The sequence below is a fragment of the Sceloporus occidentalis genome, unplaced genomic scaffold (assembly GCF_023333645.1).
Source record: "Sceloporus occidentalis isolate IW3139 unplaced genomic scaffold, rSceOcc1.0.p SCAF_12, whole genome shotgun sequence".
Taxonomy (NCBI): Eukaryota; Metazoa; Chordata; class Lepidosauria; order Squamata; family Phrynosomatidae; genus Sceloporus; species Sceloporus occidentalis.
This window is the reverse complement of record NW_028316992.1, coordinates 12,899,397-12,926,500: the sequence shown is the minus strand read 5'-3', so window position 1 is coordinate 12,926,500 and position 27,104 is coordinate 12,899,397. Positions and strand designations below refer to the sequence as shown.

General features: G+C 40.5%; 1 protein-coding gene across 5 annotated transcripts in view; it reads left to right on the top strand.

Moving 5' to 3' along the window:
• The window catches only part of LOC149305291 (phosphatidylinositol 3,4,5-trisphosphate 3-phosphatase TPTE2-like), a 37,186-nt gene extending 10,241 nt beyond the window's left edge, over window positions 1-26,945 (top strand). For 3 of the 5 annotated variants that reach the window (XM_089477775.1, XM_089477774.1, XM_089477773.1), the window contains exons 4-19: window positions 994-1,041; window positions 1,696-1,857; window positions 3,154-3,273; window positions 5,659-5,758; window positions 9,526-9,589; window positions 12,464-12,528; window positions 13,008-13,068; window positions 13,900-13,981; window positions 14,640-14,728; window positions 16,781-16,842; window positions 17,944-18,024; window positions 18,754-18,859; window positions 19,028-19,125; window positions 20,895-20,990; window positions 25,373-25,443; window positions 26,820-26,945. In XM_089477775.1, coding sequence (XP_089333901.1) covers window positions 994-1,041; window positions 1,696-1,857; window positions 3,154-3,273; window positions 5,659-5,758; window positions 9,526-9,589; window positions 12,464-12,528; window positions 13,008-13,068; window positions 13,900-13,981; window positions 14,640-14,728; window positions 16,781-16,842; window positions 17,944-18,024; window positions 18,754-18,859; window positions 19,028-19,125; window positions 20,895-20,990; window positions 25,373-25,443; window positions 26,820-26,922 — 1,408 coding nt within the window. In that variant the 3' untranslated portion in view covers window positions 26,923-26,945. Of the gene's footprint in view, window positions 1-993; window positions 1,042-1,695; window positions 1,858-3,153; window positions 3,274-5,658; window positions 5,759-9,525; window positions 9,590-12,463; window positions 12,529-13,007; window positions 13,069-13,899; window positions 13,982-14,639; window positions 14,729-16,780; window positions 16,843-17,943; window positions 18,025-18,753; window positions 18,860-19,027; window positions 19,126-20,894; window positions 20,991-25,372; window positions 25,444-26,474; window positions 26,554-26,819 lie in introns of those variants that run through there. The other 2 variants (XM_089477777.1, XM_089477776.1) reach the window with 2 other exon arrangements.
• Window positions 26,946-27,104: the final 159 nt, after the last annotated feature.

Genomic DNA, 27,104 nt, shown 5'->3' with positions numbered 1-27,104 from the left:
TTTAACCTTGGGGGCCTCTGTGGGGTCCACAAACAGCCCTGAGGGGGTCTGCATGTTTATTGTGGGCTGCATCTTGCCTACTTTTTGCTCATTTTGTTGCTCAAGCCACCTTAAGCACTATTTTTAGTAGAAAAGTGGGATACAAATATAATAATTTGAGGGTTTCTGGATGTTAAACCAACTCATGGCATAGAATAATTCCTAAAACTTGGTACTCTGTAAAAGCAGACTGCAGTACTTCATTGGTGTTGCTTTTCCTCCAAGTCATCTGCGACTTACGGTAACAACACAAGGGTTTCTTGCCAAGATTTATTAAGATGATGCTTGCCATTGTCTTCTTCTGAGGCTGAAAGTGTGTGACTTTCCCAAGGTCACCCAGTGGGTTTCTATGGCCGACTGGGATTTTTTACCCTGCTATCCTGGATTCCTATTCAGACACTCAAACCACTAGACCACCTTGGTTCTACTTTTTTTACCTTGCACTAAATGTGCCCTTCCCAGGAGATTCTGGGAAAAGCAAACTGCTGTATCCTCTCATAACTTGTGTCTTCAATAACATAATTTTGCCATTTTGACCATACGTTGATGTTGCTTGGCCGCATCTGTTCCTGTTTTCATCTGTGAAATGTTGGAGAGTATGGTGTCCATGACATCAGAGTCCCTTTGCATTGGGTTGGAGAAAATGCTGGCTTTGCTAATAGTTAATAATTCATGCCACACAATGGTGGGAAATGGTACTCAAGTACCTGTCATCCCTCATTATTGACTTCACATGCTGGGGCTGACAGGAGTTCTAGGACAAAAAAATGTAAAGCCCTTGATGTGTAAGAGACATACCAACACTTAAGAGCTTGATCAGAGGGGTCAAACTGTATTGATTTGGTATGATTTGATTTGTTTGTTTACTACAGTCTACTTCTTTTAAGCCTTAGCCAAAGTCCTAATAATTATTATTTCCTTCTCACTTTCTTCCCTACCTCCTCACTCCACCAGCAGGATTAAGAAAAAGATTTCTCCCTTTGTGATGTCTTTTGGATTCAGGTAAAGTTATATTACCATATTATGAAATTAATAAAGCATGGAACAGTAATTATACAATTCATTCATCTGTGCAGTGTTCCAGTTACAGAGTTGTGAATCATGAAAGCAAACTTGATTTATTGATTCTTCATCCAAGTACCTCTTAAGATGCCTTAGGTAGAATTTGTAGTTGTCCAGATGTGTATAGCATGGTATAATCACTGCTGATTTGTGCAGACAGAAGCTGTATTGTACTTGACTCCATCAACATGACTCCATCAACTTGGTCTTTTAGATATGATATAGGTATGATATGTTTTCAATAAACACCTTGAGCTTTGAGACCCTGACATACCATGTGTATCTGTCCATGACTGAGACAGCCCAGCTCCATGTGTAGCCTGTAGTTATGTGTTTGCTAAAGCCTATTTTTCTGTCCTTTCTTTGGAAGCCCTAATGCAGTCATTTTACATCCCACATGTTGGACTGCAACTCTTGATATCACAGACAATTTAGCAGGCTGGCTGAGGGTGAAAGGAGTTGTAGTCCAATATTTTGGGAAGATATATTACTTGCTACATAAATAATTAAAACAAGAATTCAGACACACACACATTTTTTGGCACATTATCATTTTTAAACTTATTTTTCTCTCCCCCCCCCCAACTTTTGCAGGCTTTTTGGTCTAGTACTTATTTTTGTGGACCTTGTACTTGTGGTGTTGTCCCTGTTGATTGGTGATAGATACCTCTCTCTTGAGCGAATGATTGGAAACATCTCTCTGGCTATAGCACTCTTCTTCCTCCTAGATGTCATCCTGCGAGTGTATGTTGAAGGGTAAGAGCATAAATTACTGTGAAAATTTTGTTCTAGTGGCTGCAAAAGTCTTCAAGGAATGAGGACTAAATACCTGAAGGCACCAGATCCCATCTGATCTTGGAACTCAACAGGTTCAATACTTGGATGGCAGACCACCAATGAATACCAGTTCGTGTACGCTATATTTCAAAGGAAGAAACAGTCAAAACTGCCTCTTGAGTATTCCTTGCCTTAGAAAACCCTATGAAACTCATGGGGTTGCCATAAGTTAGCAGGTGACTTGAAGCTACACCTCCCCACAAAAAGTTGTCTGTTCCATTTTCCCTTTCCCTTTACTCTGTCTTGCAGCCAACAGTCATTCCTTATTCCATGAACACTGACCGTTTTTGGTTTTCATTGGCCTTTTTTCTCTCTTAATTTTTTTGCCCTTCTGTGTGGAGTATCCAATTCTAGCTAAACTAAAGTATTTCTCTATTGATGTATATGAAAAACTGTCACGTTGGTTCCTGGGAACATTCCAAAATAGATTCTCAATGTGAGCTGATAAGATAGTATTCACAGCAAATATGATTTTCGTTGTCCTTTTTATTCTTGCACCTTCCTCTTTCTTTCCTCCCTAACCATTCAATTCCATTCCACTTTCTGCCTGATTGCTGGTTTCCCCACTCCACCCCACCCAACTGCATTCTGTGCCTCTCAGTTACCATCAGGGGTTGGGGGTGAATACACCAGTTCATGCTTTTTCTCAAGAACATTTGTATCTGTGTAGACTTTTGGGTTACCCCAATCTACTGTATTTCCCTCTTGTGCATGGGTGGTTCTTGTTTACATTTTTGTGAGACAGAGAGACTTTGATTTGAAAACAGCATTATAATTGGGACCATTTTACTATGAATTATTAGTTTCCCCATATGTGTTGGGCTATAATTCCCATCTCCAAGGTTGCCACATCTTATGTAGTGTAGAACTAGCCTTGATAGGCAGTCTTCTTCAGTCTCTCTCTCTCTCTCTCCTTACTTGCCCTAAAGCTGCATTTCATTTAGTTCTATATAAAGGTATGATAGATGAATGGCTTCTAGCCAGGTCTTGCCTCTCTGTGGACCTTTTTCTTTAGCACTGTATTCCAGGACTAATCCTAGTTTGAGGTATGATACTTGTAAAAGTGAGTTTAAAATTTTTTTGGAGCACATGGGTATATATATTGGTGTTTTCTGATCATAGGTGGCTTCACAAGAGCCTTCCAACAAGAGCACTTGCTGTGAAACTATTGATGCTTAGTACTTCTTGCTTAGCTGTATCTGTTTTGTATTTCAGTTTTAGAAAATACTTCGAATCCAGCCTAAACATTCTAGATGGCATCATTATTTTGGGCACACTGTCAGTCAATATTGTATATTCCTCCTCTGACTTGAGTGGATTGAGCCAAATTCCAAGGTAAAGAGAATACAGGTTTAAAAACAAACAAACAACTCTGTCCCTGTTTCAATCTGTCAAAGGTTTCAAATTCTCTTCTTTAAATGGAGAGCAGTAGAGTGGGAAACAAGCTCAGAAATTAGCTTGTTTCAAAATTTCCTGATGCTGAAAGGCATTGTCTTAATGCAGGATTGGGAAATGTCTGACCCATTGGCCTAGCATGCACTTCCTGACCTCTTGGTCCAGGACTTTAGATCCTTTTCAGGCTGTGCCCCTCACTACTTCCGTTCCAGCTTATTCATAACATTTACTCTATCCTGCTGTGTTCCCTGACTACAAAGCTCAAAGAGTGAACCTTGGATAAATTAGAGAAGGAGGCTGCCTAGATCCCAATGATATTTTTCAAATCATACTGAACAGATATGAGAGTTGTATTTTTAATCCTGCCCACTTTTCTGGCTCTGATCCCACACACTCCTGCAGTGTGTACTGTGACAGACTTTGGGGCTCAATAAACTGCCCCTTTGGAGTGGCCTGCAGCCACCCCTTTCCTCGCTGGATTGGTGCCGCGGCAACTACGTGGCCTTTTCGAGGCTCTTTTTCACGCTGTGGCAGCTGCTTCTTCAGCAGTGTAAACTTAAGAAGCAGAGCCCTCCCTCCAGTCCATCTCCCACGGCTCAGGCCTCAGAGGGAGAGAAGAACTGCTGGGCTTGATCCCCTTGCTCACCACCATTTTCTTCTCCTTTTGTGTCATGTCTTTTTAGATTGAAAGCCTCAGGGCAGGGAACTGTCTTATTAAAAATAATACATCACGCCTGCGTTTTACACAGGCACACCATACGCAGCTTTCATCATATGCTGAAAGCTGCGCCGGAAGAGCCCATTGTGCCCCCCTGAAGAACTAATGGGGTGTGCACCCATGGCGTGTGCATGCCGCCGCGCCACTGCGCACCACAGGCACAAGTACCATTACTTCCTACGGGGCTTCAGCATACACTGATTTCCCCTTATGCAGAGCAATCCAGAACGGATCCCCGTGTAAGGGAAGGGCACACTGTAATTGTAAGCCACTCTGATAGCCTTTAGGGCTGAAGGACGGGGTATAAATATTATAATAAATAAATAATAAATTAACGCTGCACCGAAGACGTAGCGTGATGCCACCAGCTGTCTTGTTAGGTGGGCGGCGTGGGGGCAGAGTTGGGATGGCCAGCATGCAGTCTCCATACCCCCACTTTGCCCCCATGCCAGCTCTTTATGCCGATCTGTAGAGGGCCGTTGATAGAAGGAATGTGATGGTCAGCAGGAAGATGGTTTCCCCACTCTTGTAACCATGTAATGCCCTGTCATCTTAGAGTAGCTATTGGAAGAAATCAGGCCTTTAGGCTTTCTAACATCATGCCTCTACCTCTTATTTGTTTTAAAATATTGCTACAACTATGCCATTAAGAGAGCTTTTCAAAAATACGGTAGTAAAAATCTCTTCTCCTTGTTCCATATTACAGCTATTCTCATACCAGGATCTGCTTTTGTCTTGGATAGAGATGTTTTAGTAAATACCTCTGCCTTCACCAACTTTGTAGTGAGACAATGCTCATTGGGTGGGCAGAGATAAAAAATAGGGCGGAGCAGAAGCGTTGAGACGTTGGTTACTATAAAACAGATTTAATTGAAGGAAAATTTTATCATGGGGGTGGCAAAATTAGCATTGGGGAGTGATTAGCTCATCTGTCTCCCCTCTGCCATTTCTACACTCTGGGCCTTCAGGCTGATATTCAGTTTGTGCTTCTAAAAATGATTCTTCAAAGTACAGTTGGCCCCCTGTTTTTGCAGGGGATCCATTCTGGAGCACAACCCCCCCCCCATGAAAATGGAGTTGCACGTATTCAGGCCCCATAGGCTTTAATGGGGTGTGCCTCCATGAGCAATCGCAGGGTGAGTGCCGCGGGGGCGTGCCCCATTGAGGATAACAGAGATTGCCTCTCTGTGAATAATCAAAAATGTGGATCTCAAGTCCACGAGAAAGGAACGGCGACTGTAGATGTAAAGTGATAAATTTTCAGCTTCCCTGAAATGGTGGAACAATAAAAGGCAAATACCTACTACCACCACCACAATGACAATATTCATAGATATGTGTATTCTTCCTCCCTGTAGTAAGATCCGACTAGGTGCATGACACACAGGTTCTTTCTGTTCCAAAAGCTGTGTTGTTTGCTGGGGCTGCACATGGGCATGCTCAGTGCCCACAGATTCCTGTCTCATGAAATGCCATTGGATATTATACTATACTCTGTGGAATGGAAATACCTGTGTAGTCTCAGGTCTGTGTGTGGGATAGATGTTAAATATAAATTGTAGTCTCACGATTGTGCCTAATATGATCTTTTTGTGTGTCTTGACCAGAACAGTTATTATATTTCGAATCCTGAGAATTATAATTCTGATAAGAGTATTTCGACTGGCTTCTGAGAAGGAACGACTTGAAAAAGTGACACGGAGAATGGTGAGTAGGAGTGAGAATGGTGCAGTACTATGGTGCAGTACTATGACAGTGGAATTTGGTCCCTCAGGAAGCCTATATGGTGATTTTCCTGCTTGCCTTTCAGAGAGAAGCTAAAGCATGTATTTCTGTTAGCTGATTCTAGGATGTTGTTTGGGTTGCTTAACTATTTTTAACAAAAACTATAGAATGAATATTTTAATACATATTAATATATCTTGTGTTGTTACTACACTTGGGGGACACTGACAGGAAAGGAGGAGGGTAATACTGAAATAACATATAATGATCAAGGCTAACAGCAGATATTTATGTACAGCAAGCACTGAATTATACGTGGTGCTTAAAGCACCATCTCTTACACTATCTACAGTTTTTCATGTCAGGGAGTTCTCTTGGCATCCAGTTTCTAAAGCAGTAGCCACGTTTGTCTGCTGTAGTGTTCAAATTTTCTCTTGTGTTTTCACCAGGTATCATAACAGCCAGACTCTACTTTTGAAGCTATTACAGCTGATTAACTAGTATTTGTAATTCTGCCTCATTTGCAGAATTTTACAAATGTTGTCCAGACATCTAATTTTCCATTTATAACTTCATTTTCTGCTCTCCTCCCTTTCTTGTTGTATGCCTTCAAGTCATTTCTGACTTACAATGACCCTAAAGCAAAGCTATCACAGGAGTAAATAACTCATCCAAAGTCAGCCAATGGGTTTCCATGCCTAAGTGGAGAATTGAACCCTGATCTCTGTAGTCCTGCGTCCAAACTACTACACCATGCTGGCACTTCCCCAAAAATATATTAAGGAAGAAAAGAAAGATTCATTGCCCAATGCTTTCTTTTATTGGTAAATCTACGAAACATCCTTGCTTGCTCAGTTACATTTCAAGGCTCAGTGTAGCATAACCACCCAAATCTCTTCTATTTTTTTACAAGCATCACACGTGTGTTTCTGAGCCATGTGACTGTCAAGCTTTTATGCAAATCATCTCTTGCATTTCAAATGTGTTTTTTACTTGTTTAGCTCCATATTTGTGTTAAAAACAGTTCAGGTACATAGCTTGAGCATGTGCTTAGATCCAGTGCTGCTCCTAGAAGGCCAGGTGGCTGTGCTGACCAGGAATGCCTTTGCCTAGCTTTGTTTTGTGCTCCAACTTCACCCTCTTCTGGGCAGGACAGATTTGGACACAGTGATCTTTGTTATTATTATTATTATTAACCTTTATTTATAAAGCGCTGTAAATTTACACAGCGCTGTACATACAATCTTTATAATTGGACGGTTTGTCTTAATTACCTCACAATTAGATTACTGCATTGTGGTCTACATGGGGCTGCCCTTGAAAAATGCAAGGAAGGTATAGCTAGAGCAAAATGTGTCAGCCTTACTATTGTTGGCTGTATATTTTAGAGGTGAAGAGAGTTTTGAAAAGCACATTAAAAACAGAAAACAGTAAAGAGACAAGCTTCACGTACTCTAAGATGGTCAACTGTTTATTCCTTTCAAAATAGCCCAACACTCAACAGCCCTGTGTTTTGGAGTGTGTTCTCAACTCCATTGGTCTGTGCTGAAGGCCCCTGATGAAGGCTTTTTTCCATACAGGCCAAAATGTGTTGTGCTGTTTTAAAAGCAATAAATGACCATCTTAGAGCATGTGGAGTTTGTTTTCCTTACTGTGTTCGGTATATTTTAGACCATATAAATCTGGTCTTACAAGCACTATACTGGCTTCAGATTTGCTTATGAGCCCAAACCAAGGTACTGGTTTTAACCTAAATGGTTAAAGGCCAGGGTATCTGCAGGACCATCTCCTACCATATGAGCTTGCCCAGAATTTGAGCTCCTCAGTGTAGGGTCTTATGCCCCCCAATTCGGCTAGGTTGGTGCTATACATGACATGGATATCTCTATAGAACGAATTCACCCAGACCGTGGAACTCCCTCCCAATGGAAGTCTGCCTGGGTTTGTCCCTTTTGAGTATCTTGCAGGAAGCTAAGATGAGGATGCTTTGCGTGGCCTTTTTCCCCTTGAAATTATTCTGGCTCCTCTGTCTGCTTTCACATAATTTTTAAGGGGTGTTTGTAGTCAGTCTGTAGTCTGTTTTCAAGGTTGAATCTGCATTACTGAATTAGTGCAGTTTGACACCACTTTAACTGTCATGGCTCCTTGCTATGGAAGTTTGGAATTTTTAGTTTGTTGTGGCACCAGACTCTGATAGAGAAGGCTAAATATCTCACAAGACTAGAGATCCCACAATTCTTTAGCACTGAGCCATAACAGTTAAAAAGGGTGTCAAACTGCATTCTTCCTGCATTGTATGTTTTTTTTTAATTATTCATGTATTTTAAAATTTTTATCCATTGTATATTGCCTTTAGGGCCTTGGTGGGCTGAGACGTGATACATAAATGCTTTAAATCAGAGGTGGGGAAATACAGCTGCTGTTTTAAATAAATAAAAATATACCACTATTTTGAAAATGCTTCACTATTTAAAAACAGTTAACCTTATGGCTGAACATGTAATTGTTTGTTCTGCTGAAGACTCAGCAAAGCCATATCCCCTACCATATATACTCAACTATAAGTCGATCTCATGCATACGTTGAGAACAGGCTTTGGGGCCAAAACTATGGATTTTGAAATGACCTGTCGATAGGGGCATGTAACAAAGGATCTTAAGGATGAAGCAAAGGAAAACAATATCGAAGAACTTAAAAAATTCCAGCAGGCATAATTGTTTGTGCTCACACTAAAGGTTGGATGTGAGAACAGAGGCGTGTCAGTGTTTCCAGGACAGATTGCACTCTTGCCTTTCACCAGGGGATGGTTCCTTTTTACTTTTTTCTTTAAATAGAGTTAAAGTACAGTCTTTACACTGACCCCATTAATAAGTCAACTCAGTTTTTTTCGGTCAATTTTTTGACTAAAACTTCTAGACTTATTCATAAGTATAAACAGTAATCCCAGTCAGCATTGGCAGAACTAGGGTAGATAGACTAAAGGCTTGATTTAGTCCAAGTTGGTTTCCTAAGGGAGATAAAGGCAGGTTATAGACCGCTCATTTGGGGTGGGCTGCACCCGCCCCTTTCCCCAGTGTATCGGGGCCTCAGCTGCCAGAACGGCAGCCGCTGAGGCCCCGATCCGCCGCTTTTCAGGCTGCGAGGAAGCAGCAAAATGCCGCTTCCCCGCAGCCTGAAAAGAGGTGTCCCTGGGGCTTCAAGCCCCAAGGACACCCCGCGGCGGCAGGGAGAAGGAGAAAGGGGCTGCTTGGCCCCTTTCTCCATTGCTTCGCTGGGTGCAGCTGTCTGAAGGCTGCGCCCAGCGAAGCAAAGCGCCGCCGCAAACCAGGAAGGAGCTCCGAAACGGAGCTCCTTCCTGGTCCGCGGAAAGGGCGCCCTAGGATGCCCTGGTGCGGACCGACGACGTCACGTCCGTGCCGCCCCGTGTAGAGGCGGTGCGGTTGTGACGTCATGGCGGCCCCCTTGTGGAAGGGGAGCTGCCATTTTGTACAGACTAAGTCCGTATTAGGGTTAGGGGGGTGCGGAAGCACCGCACCTTCCTAACCCTAGTACGGACTGAGTCCGTACTTTAATGGCGGTTTGTAACCCGCCAAAGATAGACTTGGGAATGCCTTCAAGGCAGGGTTGTTTCATCTGTTGAAGTGAACATAGATGTGATGTGATCTCCCGATACTGAACTACCTATGACTTACTTGGATGGTTTCCTAATGTTTTCATTTTAATTTTCTTGTATGTGTTTTGGCTGACAGGTCTCAGAAAACAAAAGGCGTTATATAAAAGATGGCTTTGATTTGGACCTCACTTACGTCACTGGTTTGTATCCCTTCATAAGGGTTGGAGGTTGATTGGTTTGTGTAAAACGTACTGTAATTGGTCATGAGAGCTTGCAGAATTCAGGCATCCAAGAAATATGAAAGGTGTGTGAGAGTAGTAGACAGTCCCCTTTGCTCTGTTTTCCTCCTGGCCTTAAAAGTTAAGGGCAACTGCTACATGCAGAGATGTGACACTTCATGTATTTTTCCTAGATACTGAGTGAATGAATGCAAAAGCAAATCTTGCCAAGTGTCTTCATCAGTTAAAACCTAACTAAGTTCAACAAAATGAGTAAAGTGCTTAGAGGCATGCTATGAAAACTTCACATGGCCAAGATCTACCACACTGACATAGCTGTTCTTGGCAAATTTGGCCTTCTGAATTTCAAAGTTTAGTCATGCCTTTCCGGTCTTGCATCTCACTGGAAAGACATTAGTTCTTGATTGTTAAGCTAAGTGAATAAGCTCAAGGCACTAATATCAACATTAGGGACTGATTAAATGGAACACGGTGTCATGGATCAGTGATCTTCTTGACAAAAGTCTGAGTGTTGATGTTACAAAATGGGAAACAAACATATCTATTGCTGTGACATGATTTAGATTCATTAAATTACCCAGCTTTGTGGCCTTGGATTCAAATTGCATCTTTTTCTGCTTCTCCAGAGGAAACTGGTGACTAGACCTTGGACAAGGTCTGAGTAACTATAGTATACTTTCTTTGTTTGTTTTTTAACCTTTATTTTTAATTTTTTACTGTAAACATAAACAGTCTTAGTCCTTACAATAAAAAAACTCAACAGAAGTCTACACTGTTGCAGTAGTTTTTCCTTGTAATGTTTCCATCTTTCACTCCTCAGTAGTATATTCTTATGGCCTTGAGCTTCCCTGCTGTGCTGCATCAGCCTCTAGAATGCTTGTCTTTGCTTTTGAGCTCCAAGATATCCAAAAATGCTGGTACATTAGTCCCCTGTGTACAAAAAGGCAGGGCCATACATGTTATCAAGTAATGTGGGAGAGAAGAGATCCTGCTACTGATTCAGGATCAATGTGCTTAGTCTCTCTGGGAAGATCCTGAAACAATAAAGGAGGAAGATGGATGGGTGGATTAATCTGAAATATTGGAAGTGGCTGTCTAAACTGCATATTAAGTACAGAACAGAAAATCCTGATGCTTCCCAATAGTTTTTTTAAATCTGGTTGTCTCTTCCTGTTTAAAAGAGAAGGAGATGTACACACAGAACCTGTGGGTATCCCTGACATTACTGTTTTAATGTCTTTAGTCTGTTTTTTTCTTAAACAGTTTCTACATTACTCATGTGTTATGCTGTTAATTTTGGTGGGATTAATAACTACCACACATGTTTGTGCAGGGAGATGAATGGGTAAAGAGATGGCTTGTAGCAGAGACATGTCTGACAGCTTTCTGCCTCTTTTGTGGCTTATAAAATCGAAGTTCTGTTCCTTAGTAATGCTTAACATAAAATTGGTGACTTCATTTTCACCTTATGTACTTCCCAACTGAGTTTAATCACTCATTAATCTAGCGGCTAGATTCTAGCCTCTTAGAAAATTACTACTACCAAGCAGCTTTTAGTTGAGTTGCGGGCATAAGATGAAGCACAATATCAGCTAAGAGGTCATACTTATATCTGAGAGTGTGAGTACAAAAGCCAAAGCTCAGAATTGTATAGGATCAAATGAGCTGGGGTTTTAAACTGGAAAAAGAGCAGGAAGGGGGCTTGCTTTTAAGTCTAAAAGTCCACTCCACAATGCCTACTGCTTTTACCAAACCAGAATCAGAATTTCTAGGCCCTCAAACATGTTTACACTTGCCACACAATGCTACTTTGGTATATAGTTGCATTTGGATTTTTTGTAAGATGGGTGGGGAAGATAAAGCCAGATGCTGGACTGTGACCCAGCAGCCCTAGTCAGTTACAATCCAACTACATCTGGGAGGGTTGCTTGATTCCACACCTGCTTTAAGGAACTTGGAGCAGCTATCCTATAAGAGTCATGTTGGATAAGTTACTTAGGTTCAAAAGCTAAATTGCCCAAGTAATACTAGTTGTGTGCAGCCATGAAGCTTCCTTAACTAGAACTTAGCTTTTCCTGACCAAAGCTGTACACTTCACTTGCTACCTCACACTGTTTGCTGGCACTGCTGTAATCCACAACAGAGACCCAAAAGCAGGTGAAATTATCTAGATATAGATCTTGTCAGTTAGATTTTCTTCTTGACAGGTGTGCTGAATGCTTTCTCCCGTACAATTTCCCCTGTATCCTCTAGGGGATATTTGCTCCAACAAACAAGGTCTAGTCTGGGCAACAGTTTCTCAGAGGACTTTTTCATCTGCTGCCCCCAGACTCTGGAACGACCTGCTGAAAGAGATACAGCAGCTGAAAATGCTGACTGCATTTAAAACAGCAGCATGACTTTTTTAATCTGTATATGAATTCTTATGAGAGTATTTTAATGATTATACAGTATTGCATTTTAAATGTAGGTTTATGTTTTTTAATTGTGTTTTGTATTTTAACATTCTGTACCCAACCTTGAAGAGAGGTGGGAATGAAGTAAAATTTATTATTAATATAAATATTAGTCGTAGCTCTGGACACACAAGAACTCTACTCCAGTTGTACTTCGAGTGGATCCATTATTACAGGTCTTTAAGTGTGCACTGGAAAAAAATTTACTCCTAGCTTTCTCATAACTTTAAGGATTCTACTTGGAATTTCTTGATTAGTTGTCTGAGCTCTGCTTACACTGAAAAATGTTGTATCTATTTGAAATCTATCAGCAGCAAAACAAGAAATGTACTGTTCTCAGTTATGTCACTCTTGTTACAACTTTCTGTATTTCTCTCAGCCCGTGTTATAGCAATGTCATTTCCATCTTCTGGACAGCAGGCTTTCTATAGGAATCCTATCAAGGTAATTTAAAATCAGAAAGATGATGCAAGCAAGCCTGTGGCATTTTTGAAGTTTTTATCAGTCTGTTGTCACTTTCCTCCCCCTCCCTATAACTATTGCTGGTTTTGTTTTAAATAATGTTAGTATAGTGCTGGGGTGAACAGTAGAATTACTGCTACAGGATAGGAACCTTATTTGCTAAGCCTGTGACTTGTCTCAAGCCCTTAACTATGAGTCTTCATTGTATAGATGTTGCATCCGTTTAGCATACGATCAGCTGGTTTTGACTTGCAAACAATGGAAAATTATATGTTCAGTTAGTCAGTTTAATGAATTAAGATGCTTATAAATTAATGTTTCAGTGGTATTAAGTTAAGGAGAATTCTAAGATTAAAATACCGAATAAAATACTTCCTTTATGCTTTAAATCAGTAGTACTAATGGTTCTAGCCTTTAGTATTGTAAGCCCTTTGAATAGCTTGCTTTGTTTTTTTTAATAGGAAGTTGCAAAGTTTTTGGATACAAAACATGAAGGCCACTACAAAGTCTACAACCTATGCAGTAAGTATGTTTCATTGTACCATTCAGACATCTGCCTTCAGTAACTATTATTATTATTATTATTATTATTATTATTATTATTATTATTATTTGCCGCCTTTCTCCCAAGGTGGCACACAAAAGGACATTACAGATATTCTTTGTGAATTAGATAGGAACTCTTAAGACTCTAGCAGCTGCCCTAGGGTACCACATGCTGCTGTGGGGCTTGTCTCCTAGTGGTACCAAAACTCAATATGAGGAAGGAGACACCTGTCCTTCAGTGCTGCTGCTTTAGCCACATTTTTCACTTTCTCCATTGGTATGAAATACAGCTCCAGTGGCATGGAACATAGTTTATCTGTAGCGCATTCTTAACCCAGCTTAGTGCCATTCTGATGTATTGGACTTCATCACCTGACAGGTCAGCCCACATGGGGATGATGGGAGTTCTGTCTGACATATCTGGTAGCCATCAGCTTGGGGGAAGCTGTCTTACAGATCCATTTCTTCCTTTCGCATGCCCAACCCCACATGAGTTGTTGCTTGCTTATTTTATCTAATGCTGTCTTGTATTATTATTATCTATTGTTTTATATGTATTTTGTTATTACCCTGTAGAATGTACGCCATTGGCAGGTTTCATTTTTATCAATTTTTTAATTGTATGTACAGCACTGTGTAAATCTACAGCACTATATAAAGAAAATTTAATAATAATAATAATAATAATAATAATAATAATGAGTCAAGCAGTCAGAATATTTGAGCAAAATTAGTGCTACTGAGTTTTCCCACATAAACTTTAGGTGCCTTTAAATAGTTAATATTTATATGTCCTTTCTCCTGCAGGTGAACGGGGTTATGACCCCAAGTTTTTCCATTACAGGGTGGAACGGATATTTATTGATGACCATAATGTCCCTACTCTAAAGTAAGTTTGATGCCAAGGTGGTGCTATGTGTGTTTCACAAATGTTTTACTGGATGTAAAACGAGTGTGAACAGGCTTATCAAGCCAGGACCAGTTGTTTAAAACTTGGTTTTGCTTTCATTGTGTCTTCCTGAATTCAGAAGGTTGGACTGGATGGCCTTTGTGGTCTCTTCCAACTCTATGGTTCTGTGGAAATATCCATAGAAAAATGGCTTCATTTTAACCTTAAATCACATGTTTTCAGTAGCCCTATTTCATAGTTTGTGGAGAGGAGACCTCTACCTCTCTGTGTTGAATAGGGACACAATAAGTGTGGTTTGGCTTAATGAAGTCCTCTCTGTGATCAGGTATCCAGTTTGATGAGAATGTCTAGTTGAGTGGAGGATTGTAAGCACACTTAAGGTAGTAACACAAAATTATAATGTGGAAAGGTTGGGTGGCCATATGTGACACTCAATTTTACCCCAAGGCACAATTAATGAATTTCTGTATAGATCTAAAGTGTCATATGAGTATGAAATAGATAACTATGATCTAGAAGGAAATCTTAGTATGACTGCTCTAATCCACAAGATTCTTTCTTAGTTTTTTAAGAATACTATACTGGAAGAAATCTTAAGTGAAACATTCTCTCTTTTTTTTTTTTTTTTTGACTTAAGGGAGATGCTCAACTTTACTGCTAATGTACGGAAATGGATGCAAGAGGATGAAAACAATGTCATAGCAATACACTGCAAAGGAGGGAAGGGTAAGCAAATGCTTTCCTAGTGGAAACACTGAAGTAATTTGAGCTTGCATTGGGGTCTCATTCTGTAACCTGGTTCACATCTACATTTGTTTATCCCAGTGAAAAGCATTTTGTCCTTCCCTGTTTGGTTCACCTGGAATTCTTCCTGCTTTGGTTATTGTCACTATTACCTCTCTGAAGGAATATTCTGAGGCACAACAAGAAAACATTATAAGTGAATTATTACAGCACAGTGCTTGATGGCATTTTTCCTAATTCCTGACAACTATCCCTTGGTAATTTTACTTATACCTACTATATGTGCTAATACTTTAAGAGATAGCATCTGAATTCAAGAATGTGAAACAATTTTGCCTTTCAGCCAATGTTAGATTAAGGGTCTCAGTGGATGGTTATATTTCAAAAATGTTTAAACTATTTTATTTTTATTTTTAAGGAATGGTTATTTGTATATCCTAATCTCTGTCCTAATCTGAATACTAGAATAGGAGCCAAAGAGTCATTTATTTTCTCAATCAAACCTAGTCACAAAATGTTTTGCCTAGATAATGGGTTCATGAAGCTTTCCATAAGAAGCTTGGTGTAGCTACAGGCATACTAGTTAGTGGTGATTTTCTACACTTAGAGAGTCATTAAGAGAGTTATCAAGTGCTCACAAGTGTTCAGACTTTCTGCATGGAGGGTATTACCAAGAATCTGTTTGCGGTATTTCTAGAAAATTGCTTTCATGCAAGAGAGGCTATAAAATGCACCCTAAACGACATTTTTGTGCTGCCAGAAAGCAATGCAAATTCTGGAGTACAGAAACATTGGTTTAGAATAAAGTTACAACATTTTTTGTTGTCAGTGATTTAATGTGTGTGTGTGTGTGTGTGTGTGTGTAGCCATGAGAGCTGTGGCTATAGAGGAACTTATTAATGAAACAGAAATTAATAAATGAGCTAGCATGCTGGCTGAAGCCATCATACAAGGGTAGACCCACACAGGGCAATACAATAGTTCTTATTTTGTAAAAGGAAAGAAGGATTGGTTCTTTCACTTGAAAATGAAAAATCCGTTCAATGCAATGTGAAACTTCAAGCTCTATAGTGAGATTATTATTACAGTATTATTATTAACCTTTATTTATAAAGCGCTGTAAATTTACACAGCGTTGTACATAAAGTTTTTAGTCAGATGGTTCCCTGCCCTCAGGCTTACAATCTAAAACACATGACACAAAAGGAGAAGGGAGTGGTGGTGGGGAATAGGATCAGGTCCAGCAGATCTTCTCCACCTCTGAGGCCTGGACCAAGGCAGATGGACTGGAAGAAGGGCTTGGCTTCTTGATGGATGGTTAAAAGGAGGTTTCCTGGGTCAGAGAGGGGATCACCTCTGGGAATACTTCTCTAAACAGTATAGTCTTTAATTCAGTTTTGAAACTGGGTATAGCAGTGATGAGATGTGCATGTGGGGGAAGAAGGTTCCAGGAGTAAGGGGCAGTGGTAGTCCTATACTGTGACAGGAGACCCTGATTACCAGAGCGAAGGGTGCAAGTAGGAATGTAAGGAGAAAGAAGGTCAGATAAGTAAGGAGGTGCTTAGTAGCTGGAAGAACCTGTGAGGGAATACACCACTCAGCAACCAGATTGGGTGAGGGATTAAGAATGGCATTTTGCAAAGGCCAGTTGAGTTGGGCAAAGGGTGGGTTGTTAGTAAGATTAGGTATCTTCAAGATTTAAAGGGAGGCAGAGGTCTGTGTGATCTTGTAAGACAAGCAGGATCAATTCTGGTTAGTAATTGGATGGGAGACTATCAGAGATTACCAGTTGCTGTAGCCTTTATTTCAGAGGAAGGAATGGGCAAAATCACCTCTGAGCATTCCTTGCCTTAGAAACAACGTATGAAATTCATGTGGTCACATTAGGTCAACAGGTGACTTGAAGGCACACAACACATGGGAAATAATGTAGCCTAATGCAGGGGTACCATGGTTGCCTTCTTGGATCAATAGCAGTCCAAGCATGGTGCTTTTTCTCTTTGAGACATCTGTGGTATTTCCTTTTTGATGCAGGTCGGACAGGAACGATGGTTTGCATCTGGCTTATTGACAGCAGCCAGTGTAAGAGTGCCAAGGTACAGAAAGCATGGCTGTTGATCTTTCACTTAACTCTGATTGAAGTGAAGCACTTAAAATTCTCAGCTGTACAAATTAGACCATTTTTAGAGGGAGGGGGCTGATAACCATACCAGCTTTTACCAACATGGTCCAGTGCTGGAGGGGAGAAGTGTACTCTCTTTGCATGCTGCACTAGCATCACCTGGCCAGACTGTGCAAACACTGGAATCACCTATGACATCTCATGGTGTTTCAGCAGCTTCTGTTTGGTCATCAGAGCAATACTGAATATGGTTCTTATATTTGACCTGTCCAGGTGCTACATATAATAGAATCAGACAAACACCTTTATTTATTCCTGTGGGGCTGTATCATTTGCTGTCTGTTCTGTAGATGCAAGTTTTTTTTTATTTCAGCATAGGCTTCTGTGCATGGAAGGGAAAATGGAGTGCCGGTTTTTGGACACATCCCCTGCTGTGTAGGCTTTAGAGTATTGGGGACCCTTAGATAGTGTGGAAGATGGTGGTAGGATGCTGCAAAGAAGAAATTAAAATTTGCTTTTGTTCATACCTTTCTCTTTCTCTCTCAGATGACACAGTGGATAAAACTGGGAAATTTTTTGAGTTATCAAACCATTCCGTAGACTGGAAGGTTTCTTTCAGAGACAGAAAGAGAGAGAGAGACTTCCCAGTCTATGGAAAGAATTGATAACTCTTCCAGTTTTGTCCATTGGATGAAACTCTGATTGTGCATTGGAATTTGAAAAATTGCTGGGAACAAGGAGCAACTGAATTACACTGTTTGGCTGGGATTTCCATTGTTTGGATCCTGTACAGAAGATCCATAAATAGAACAAAGTTCATGTTTAGATTTCCCCAGCACCTCCTTTGTTCTGCCATGACCCTGAAAATCTGCTGTCGTGGAACCCATAGAAATAGTATGGGATATAGTTCAAGGTATTTAGTTTCAAAGTAAGGAGGGACTTGGCAATTTCTCCTTGCTTACATGAAGAAATTTTACATTATATCTGGAAGAGAACACAGTGCCCAAGATCCTCCATTGTTGATGTGTAGTGTAAATCTCTGCATGGATTGTGTTATATCTTTCTTCTGCTTTAGGAGAGTTTGGAGTACTTTGGTGAAAGGAGAACTGATAAAAGTACAAGTTCCAAGTTCCAGGGTGTTGAAACACCATCTCAGGTAAGAGTCTAAATTGAAGAGCTACTTAAGACATTACAACTATTAATGTAAGGAGTAGATGGTCCCAATTTTGTTTGTGCAACTTAATGAGTTGTTGTGCCATTATAGGGGTTGGAATTGTATGGCCTGTGGGCCACATGTTTTCCTTTAGAGCTCAGTGCAGTCTTTAGGCTCCCTGATTCACTTGTGCCTTTCAAAAAAAAGTTTCAGGTAAAATTTTGGCTAAAAAGACATATTGAATTGATAAAAAAGAAATCTTGGCAAGGGTGTTGCATACTAATTTAGAATGCTTCCCACCCCAAATAGACCACCCCCTAAAAGTCTAAAATGGATGTGATGTGTCATCTGACAGTCCAAAATTGCAGCTTTGATAATGAGCTGTAGCCTTCCGGAGCTCAGGAGAATTCAAAAATGGAGTGGAGGGTAGGCTGCAGTCTTCTGGATTCTTGGAGCATCCCCATCCTTGTGTTACAGGAGGAACAAGATATGATGAGTCTTAGATTTTAGCATGTTTGGGTAAAACAATGTGGTGATGGGTTTTAAACCTTGTCTTTCTGTTGTAACAGACGGTGGCAAACAGTCTGCCAATTTTTAGGATTGCCTCAGTTTTTTTATTTGCCTTGGACCTTTGACTTGTAGCATGGAGAGAAAGACAGAATTATAGAAAATATTGTAGCAACTTTATACATTATTTTTTTAATTTAAAGCACGCTTACATTTTGTTTGCAGAGTAGGTATGTTGGATATTATGCCACTTTGAAATTTGAGTACAACTTGACGCTCCCACCAGTGAGATCACTCAGGATCAAAAACATAAAACTCTACGCTGTCCATGGTAAGAGCCATAGAAGCTACCCTAGGAGTTATGGCATAGTTTCCTATCCTTTATTTTCTCTGCAGTGAATTGTGTTTCCTTGAAAGAATTGAAACAAACTGCTCATGTACCTAAATTCCAGGATTTAATGCTAGTGATTATCTTGGCTGTCTCGTTCTTTTCTTTTAGGAGTTGGGAAAGGCAATGGGACTGATTTGAGAGTGAAGATAATTATGGAAAAACAAGTGATATTTCACTGCATTGGTTCCACCCAGGAGAACTGCAAGGTGAGAGGTACCTGGATTGAATCCAAAGAGCCTGTAGTCACAAAGATGTGAAATTTTCTTCTTAACTATCATGGTAAATTTGTATAGCCACTTGTGGCACAAAGGTTCAGGAGCAGAAAAAAAATCACATATTCAATGTGGCCTGAGTTCATTTGTGGAGAAAAGAATGTTGGTTAGGGGAAGGCAGGGAGCCACACTTGAAACAAAACAAAGCCAAGAAATAATAGTGTTCTTAAAATGCCTGCTTTTCAGAAACATAAAACTCCTTCATTGCGGGCAAATGAAGAGAATATGCCATGATAAGTAGAATAAACAAAGCTGCCCTTCCTACAAGGTAGGAGGAAGAAGGCTTTTTGGCCTAGTTTTGTGGATCCACAAGTGACAAGAAATCACTAACATTAGGAATTGTTACTAGCATGAGGAAATATTAGCTACTCTGAGCCTCAGCAATAAGTAGTTTATCCCTGTTCTGAGAGGGGCTGAGAGAAGCTGTAGTCTAAAACATTGGGCAAGACCCCAGTTGCGGGGAGACTTCTGTCATAAATGTGTATTAACTGTGTGTACATGAAGGCTAAGTTTTATTGGCAGAGATTTAACCTCTGGAGCCCTCCAAGGGCAGTATCCTCCAGTTTTCTGGGAAATGCAGGAATTTCTTCCCAGTATTACCATTTCTTTTAATTGTGTGGAACTGGCACTTCCAAGATATTTTATGATGCCATTAATAATTAACCCAACACTTAATAAAAATGCAATTAATATATCAAAACATACTGTTGTCTCCCCATCATTTGCTCTTCTTACCCAAAGATGTTCTGGAGTGTAAGCCTTCCTCCTGAGCTGAAGTGTTGGCTTGTTCACATTTTTAAACAATGTGAACAAGAATTCTGTGTGTGTGTGTGTGTGTGTGTGTGTGTGTGTGTGTGAGAGAGAGAGAGAGAGAGAGAGAGAGACCCCACCTCCTTGTCAAATGCATATTACATACATCTAGGACACTGCACTAGACTGAGATGGAAAAATAGAGATTTTTTATACAGAATGACATACAGTACAGGGAAATATTGTTTTCAGAAAGATCATAAACATTTAAAAACATGGCTAGAAGACAAAGCAGCCATCTGCAAACAGCAAGCAGAACTTGGAGTTTAAGTGCCGTCTTAGCATTCCCATCATTACAAGATTGTTTTTGAAGTGTGCATGTGAGCTGTATTCTTGCAAGTAGTAATAGATTAACAGGAGAGGGTAACTGCTAGGCAGTAGGAGGATTAGGCAGGAGAAATGTAATGGGGACAGGAATGCTGATGTTTTGAGAGAAATACATTTCCAAAGGGTGCATTAAATTGGCTTATTGGCTGCATTCACATCATTGGCAATCATTGCCTAGCTCTTTTCTATTAATGCTGTGTCTTGTTATCTTAAACCGCCGTAGCTTCTTCCAGAGTTAGCTTCAGCAGCCTGTGGCATAACTTCTTCTAGTCCTCAGTCCCACTTTCTGTGTGAAATGGGATAATACTACGTATGTGTGTATCTGGGAAAAGCATGAGGCACACATATATTCCATGGAGTAGGATAGTATTGTTGGGTGTCTAGCTAATTTATTCACTTGTGTGTGAGGAAACTGGATCCTCTCCTGTGCTCAGAATCACAATTCTTTCACTCGAGGAAGGAATAGGGTGGGGTGGGGTGGGATGGGTTGAGGGCTCAACAAGTGGTTCTTGCTGACTGTGTTGATCATAACAAGATGATTGAGATGAGCCTCTGCTTTCTTTTAGTTGTTCTTTGATGGTGAAAATGACTGGGTAGTGATTGGCTTGGAAAACTGTCCTCTTGTTAGCAATGATGTCAAAGTCAGATTTGAATCTTCTTCTGTAAGTAAAGAACTTGTGAAACTTTTATTGTAACTAAAGCAATCTTTACTCCTGCTGGGCATTGTAATTGTGTTCCTGTATTCAGTGACAACATAGTTCATTTAGTATGTAAATAGACATAAATCAGATATTAGGATTGGGATAAAAACAGTTGCAGAACACCCCAGTCTTCCTAGGCATTCCATCTTAGACTTCAGGACAGTGGTCCTTGAACAAAAAAAGCAAACAAACTATAAAGGAAGATTGGAAAGAGAAACAGCTGAATTGGAATATATCCACAAATGCCAATCCACCAACAGTGGATTAAACAAAGACTGACTTCCTGGCATACAACACCTATTATAACACTGGTTAACACTCCAGCCTCATGAGGACGCTCTTGGCTATCACATCTCTTGTCTGATTCCCAGCCTGCACAGACTACATTCCAAAACTCCCTCCACCATTCATGTGGTCATCAACTCACCCTGGGCTTAGGCAACATGTTTCCTCCTGACTTTGTCTCTCAATGAAGAGAGTTAAAACTGAACTTGTCATCTCATCTCCATACCATGGATGAGATGGATTCCTGCCTCATTCTGGACAAGATGGATTATTTAAATTCATGTCAGTCTGTTTTTAGACCTTCTTGTGGCACAGAAATAGCTTTAGTCACCTTGGTGGATGACCTACACAGGGAACTGGACAGGATGTGTGTGTCCCTGTTGGTTCTGCTGGACCTTTCAGCAGCATTCAATACCACTGACCATGTTATCCTTCTGAGTTGCCTCTTTAGGATGGGGCTTGGAAGTACTGTTCTACAATGGCTCTGTTCTTTCTTAGAGGGGCGCTCTCAGAGGATGGTGCTGGGGGATTCCTCCACTCCTTTGCCATTGGCCTGTGGGGTTCAGTGTTGTCCCCTATGCTATTTGACATCCACATGAAACTGCTGGGAGAAGCTGTCCAGAGTTTTGGGAGTAAGGTGTCACCAGTATGTGGATGATATCCAGCTGTGTCACCCCTTTCCACCTAATTCCAAGGAATCTGTCCCTATGCTTAACTGGTGCCTAGCAGCTGTGATGGACTGGATGAGGGCAAACAGATTGAAGCTTACTCCAGATAAGACAGAAGTGTTCTTGGTCAGTTGAAAAACAGATCCGGGAATAGGGTTTCAGCCTTTGTTGGATAGGCTTACACTTCCCCTAAGGACGTAGATTTGCAGTTTGAGGTTATTCTTAGATTCAGTTCTGAACCTGGAGACCCAGGTTTCAGCAGTGACCAGGAGTGCTTTTTGCGCAGTTAAAGCTAGTACAGTAACTCCGCCTGCTCTTGGAGAAATCAAATCTGATCAAAGTAGTACATGCCTTGGTTACATCCTGTTTGATCTATTGTAATACACTTTATGTCCATTTGAAAAGTGCCCTTGAAAAGTGTTCAGAAACTTCAGTGTGCCCAAAGAGCTGCAGCTAAGTTGTTAACTGGAGCTGGCCACTGGGAGCACACAACTCCCTTGTTGCAACAGCTCCATTGGTTGGCTGTTTGTTTCTGGGAACAATTCAGAGTGCTGGTTTTGACCTATAAAGCCCTATATGGCTTGGGTCCAGGTTATTTGAAGGAGTATATCTGTACAAGCCCATTAGAACACTCCTGATCATCAGAAGATGGACTTCTCTCTGTCCTACCACCTTCTCAGGTTAATTTGGTGGGAACAAGGGAGAGGGCCTGTTCAGTGGCTGCTCCCAGGCTTTTGAGTTCTCTTCCCAGAGAACCCAGGATGACCCCATCCCAGCTTTCCCTTCAGTGACAAAAACATTATTGTGCCATCAGGCTTTTTCAAACGGACAAGGGCTGGGCTTTTAAATGCTGTATAATTCATATGTTAAGGTTTATATAGAGTTGAATTCATTTTAATTTTTAACATGTAATGTTTTTAACATTTGTGTAACGAATTTACACAAATTCAATCTAGACGATGATGAAATAGAAATAGTAAAAGAATTCTCATACCTGAGATCAAACATTGATAGCAACAGGGATTGCAGCCAGGAAATTAGAACATGTTAATGCTTTTGTACTGTTTTAAATTTGTTGTTAGCTGCCTTGAGTCCCTAAATTGGAGAAAGGTGGGGTAATAATTAACAACAACAACATACCCACAATTCTATGGTTATTCATACAGTCTGATTATAAAGCTCCTTTCTGGGCACCAGTTAATTCCATGCATCTGAGGAAGTAGATCAAGCCAATGCTGTTTCGCTCAGTTAATCTCAAAAGTGCTACAGAATCCCTTTTCATACTGATATTCCAGACTGACATGGCTATGCGTCTGGATTTTCCCCACAAAGTTGATTAAACATGCTTACTGATCTTTTAGGAACAGATAGCTCAGGTACAGGGAGTTTATAATCTGTGAAATTTGTATATTATAAATTTCATTGAATCTTCTCTAAAGGAAATAGGAAGACACCTGGAAATGAATTTGTTGTGCCTTCAAGTCCTTTCTGAGTTATGGCAACCCTAAGGCAAATCTCTTATGGATTTTTCTTCACAAGATTTGTTCAGAGGCGGTTTGCCATTGCCTTCTTCTCCAGCTAAAAGATGTGACTTATCCAAGGTCACTCAGTGGGTTTCAGTGGCTGAGCAGGGATTTGAACCCTGCTCTCCAGAATCATAACTCATAGCCATTTACAAACCACTGTGTCATGCTGGCTCTTTCACACTGGAGATGAACACTGTGTTGTAATACTAGAGCTTGGATGGAGTACCTACTCTATAGTAGTTGCATTCCTAGTTTATTGCATTTAGAGGGACTGATGGTTGTCACATTATTCAGGAAAAACTAGAGTGAAGAATATATGAAACTAGCTTGAATCAGAAAAGCTAGTACTCTCATTTGTAGATGCCATTGAAGACAGAGGCAAATAAAACCAACAAAGAGCCCTGAGGCACCATGAAGGCAACCAAATTCATGATAGCATGAGCTTTTCTGGACTGCAGCCAACTTCATCCAGTGCATGGAGTGTTAAGACTGTTAGGTTCATATACACACATAGTATATTGTGGATGAGTGAGGGAATTCTAGTTCAGGATTGGAAGCATTTAGCTCTCTGTTGCTGAATTGCAATCACTCCTGTCAAACCTAGCCATGAAAGGCAATGTTGAAGGATGATGGATTGCTGCAGTCCGACAATATCTAGAGGACTTCACATTCTCTAGCCATGTGTGACATGACAGACAGTGAGGTCTGAGTGTTGTGTTGAACAGAGAGGCGGGATATAAATAAATTGTATTATTATTATTATTATTATTATTATTATTATTTAATACCAAACATACTGGCCATGGCAATTCCAGTGATAACATTCCCATTAACATTTTAATTACCCTTAGATTTCTCTCACTTTCTACAGTCCCACCAAGGGCAACCATGTATCCTGTGTTCATGCCTGTGTTTATACAAATAAAGTGTCACAGGACTCTTTTGTTTTTGCTGCAGCAGAGTAACAGGTCTGCCCCTATGGCGGGTGAAAGAATGTAATAAACTACCTTAAACTATTGGGTTGGTGCAGAGTAGTGGCACCAATACTGAGCCATGAATCCAGTAATTCCTAGTTTCAATCACGTCTACCTGGACTGTGCACATTAGAGCAAAAGGCCTTAGGCAAGCCACTCACATCCACAAACCCTGCTTCTCCTGTCTGCATTCCTGGGGATAGTTTTGACTTGCTTTTCAAAATCACCTCGATTTCCAATTTTGGAAGAAAAGTGAGATAAAAACATCAAATCAGGAACTGAAGCGTTACTCTCCAGAAATAATGCATTCTGTTATGTATTATCCCTGAAAGCAGTTCTCATTATGATTGGTTCTTATTTTCTAATAGTAATAAGTCACACATCTTCCTTACCTGGTTGATGTTTCTGGGATATTCCTGAACTCAGCCCCAGCAGAGAGTCCCACTCACCCAAATCTCATGGGAGGTCTGCATCTGGCTACTCTGTCCTGGAAAATGACCTTTGATTTGTGTCCTCTTTCTTGAGCAAAGAATCTTAGCTTGGATTTTGCTACAAGAAAGAGTACATTGCTGCAATGCTCAGTTTTCAGGAGCAGTCCCATCTCAACCCCAGAAGAAAGTAATGCCAAGCCCACTTGTTCTTGTTGCAGGAAAAAGGAACATTTGGGTCATCTCTTTTGTGAGAAAAAAGTGTTTGATAGTTATTCTCAAGAATTAACTACTAGCAGTTTTATTTCGTACTGCACTATGTCCAAGCTTTGAAATAAAGAAAATGTAGTTATTCACATTATATCTAGGTAGCACATAGAAAGCACTTTGAAAACATTAAAAGTGCTGTGGGAGAATTAAAAGAGCATTGAGCATTAAATCTATTGTTTTCTTGAAATGCAGGATATTCCAAAAGGTTATGATGACTGTATTTTCTTCTTCTGGTTCAACACTTCCTTTATAGAAGACAACAGGTAAGTTGTAATGTTGTTTGGAAGTCCAGGCCTGTAGTGGAAAACTAACTTTGAACTTTAGTTGGTATAGGAAGGTCAGAGCGTGAATAGCTGGCTCCAGCCAAACCTTTCTGAACAAGAAGCAGGTGTTTCTTTCTTCTAAGGACATCCTCCATGGGTGAACTACATCTGCTCCTCCATAGCCCAAGGAAGAGGGTGAGGCATGACATCTACTCAGGCCTTTCCAAAGATCCAGGCTAAGGTGTCAGGTGAAGAAGTAGCATGATCTCAAGTCTGCTGTTTTTCCTTTCATATTCACTATGGATCCAACTTCCTTACTTGCTACTACAGTGTTCCTGTACATTCCTTTGTATAGGTGTGGTCGATTTACCCTATAGGAAGATTTAAGCTGCCATCTGCTTCTGGACATATATAGCCAGACTCTCCCTGTATCAATGGGGTGGGGGCTGATATTGACCCATATCCAACTAGGTCAGTCTGCTGTCATAGTTGTGAAGTCAAAGTATGAAAAGATGTGGTTGTTTGCTGAGAGGACCATAAAAGCAGATTAGAGGGTAATAAAAAAGCATTCAGACAGCTACATTCTCCTTCCTAACTTTGTTTTCTTCCTCTGATGTGAATCAGATCAGCCATACCTTTTCATTTCAAGTGTGCTATGGCAGCATGTTTGTGAGATTGCAGTGCTTGCTGTCAAAACTCAGTGATCACCTGGTACACTTAACAAAAAATTATTTACAGCATTCATAGTATTTCCACTTATTAATACCATCCCCTCTGTTAGCAATATTTGGAGGTGACCACTATCACTTGTGTAGCCAAAATGGTACCACACTAAGCATGACGAGATTATCCCTGTTCCATCCAAATCCCCAAGGATTGCAGAAATACAAAGATGACATGGGGGATACCTTACATGAGGCAAATGGATAGTTTATTCTGCATTTTCACAGGCACAACTGATACAGGAAGTGTATGGATTTTTGTCTCTCCAGATGTTTAGACTACAATTCCCATATATCCTTTACTATTAGGATTTTTGGCTGGACCTATTGGTCAAAAGCATCAGGAGGTCCAAAGTTTCTTCACCTCTGCACATCACAAAATGTATGACTTAGAAAGGATGTCCTAGCAAATAGATAAAAGCAGCAGCAGTTGGGAGGTTAAAATGCATTGTGTTTGGAAAAGCTGGAAGTGAAGGCAAGATACAGGGAAGTATACTGTACATTTCATTGTTTGTCTGCAGGAAATTTACACCATAAATATCTAATAAGCTGCTTGTTTTGTAAAAGATGTACATATTTGTCCTTTCCTGCAAATTGATTTTATATACAGTAGTCTGCATTAAAGAAACATTGTCGTGCTCCCCATTTTCCCAGACTTTACATTCCTAGAAATGAACTTGATAACCTACACAAGCCAAGAATGTGGAAGGTGTTCAGAGAAAATTTTGCTGTGGAGCTGAACTTCAGTGAAGCATAACCAGGAATAAGCAATGGCCTTATTAGATGGAGTTGTTCACTTTCCTCCCAGAATCATGTAGCATTGCCTCTGTTGCTGTATCGTATTCTAAGACTTTCCTTCCATGTGTAGTCAGGAGAACCTCAGCACTTTAGGCTGAACCAAGAGGTTGCCTAATTCTCTTCTTCCCTGTGTGTAGATGC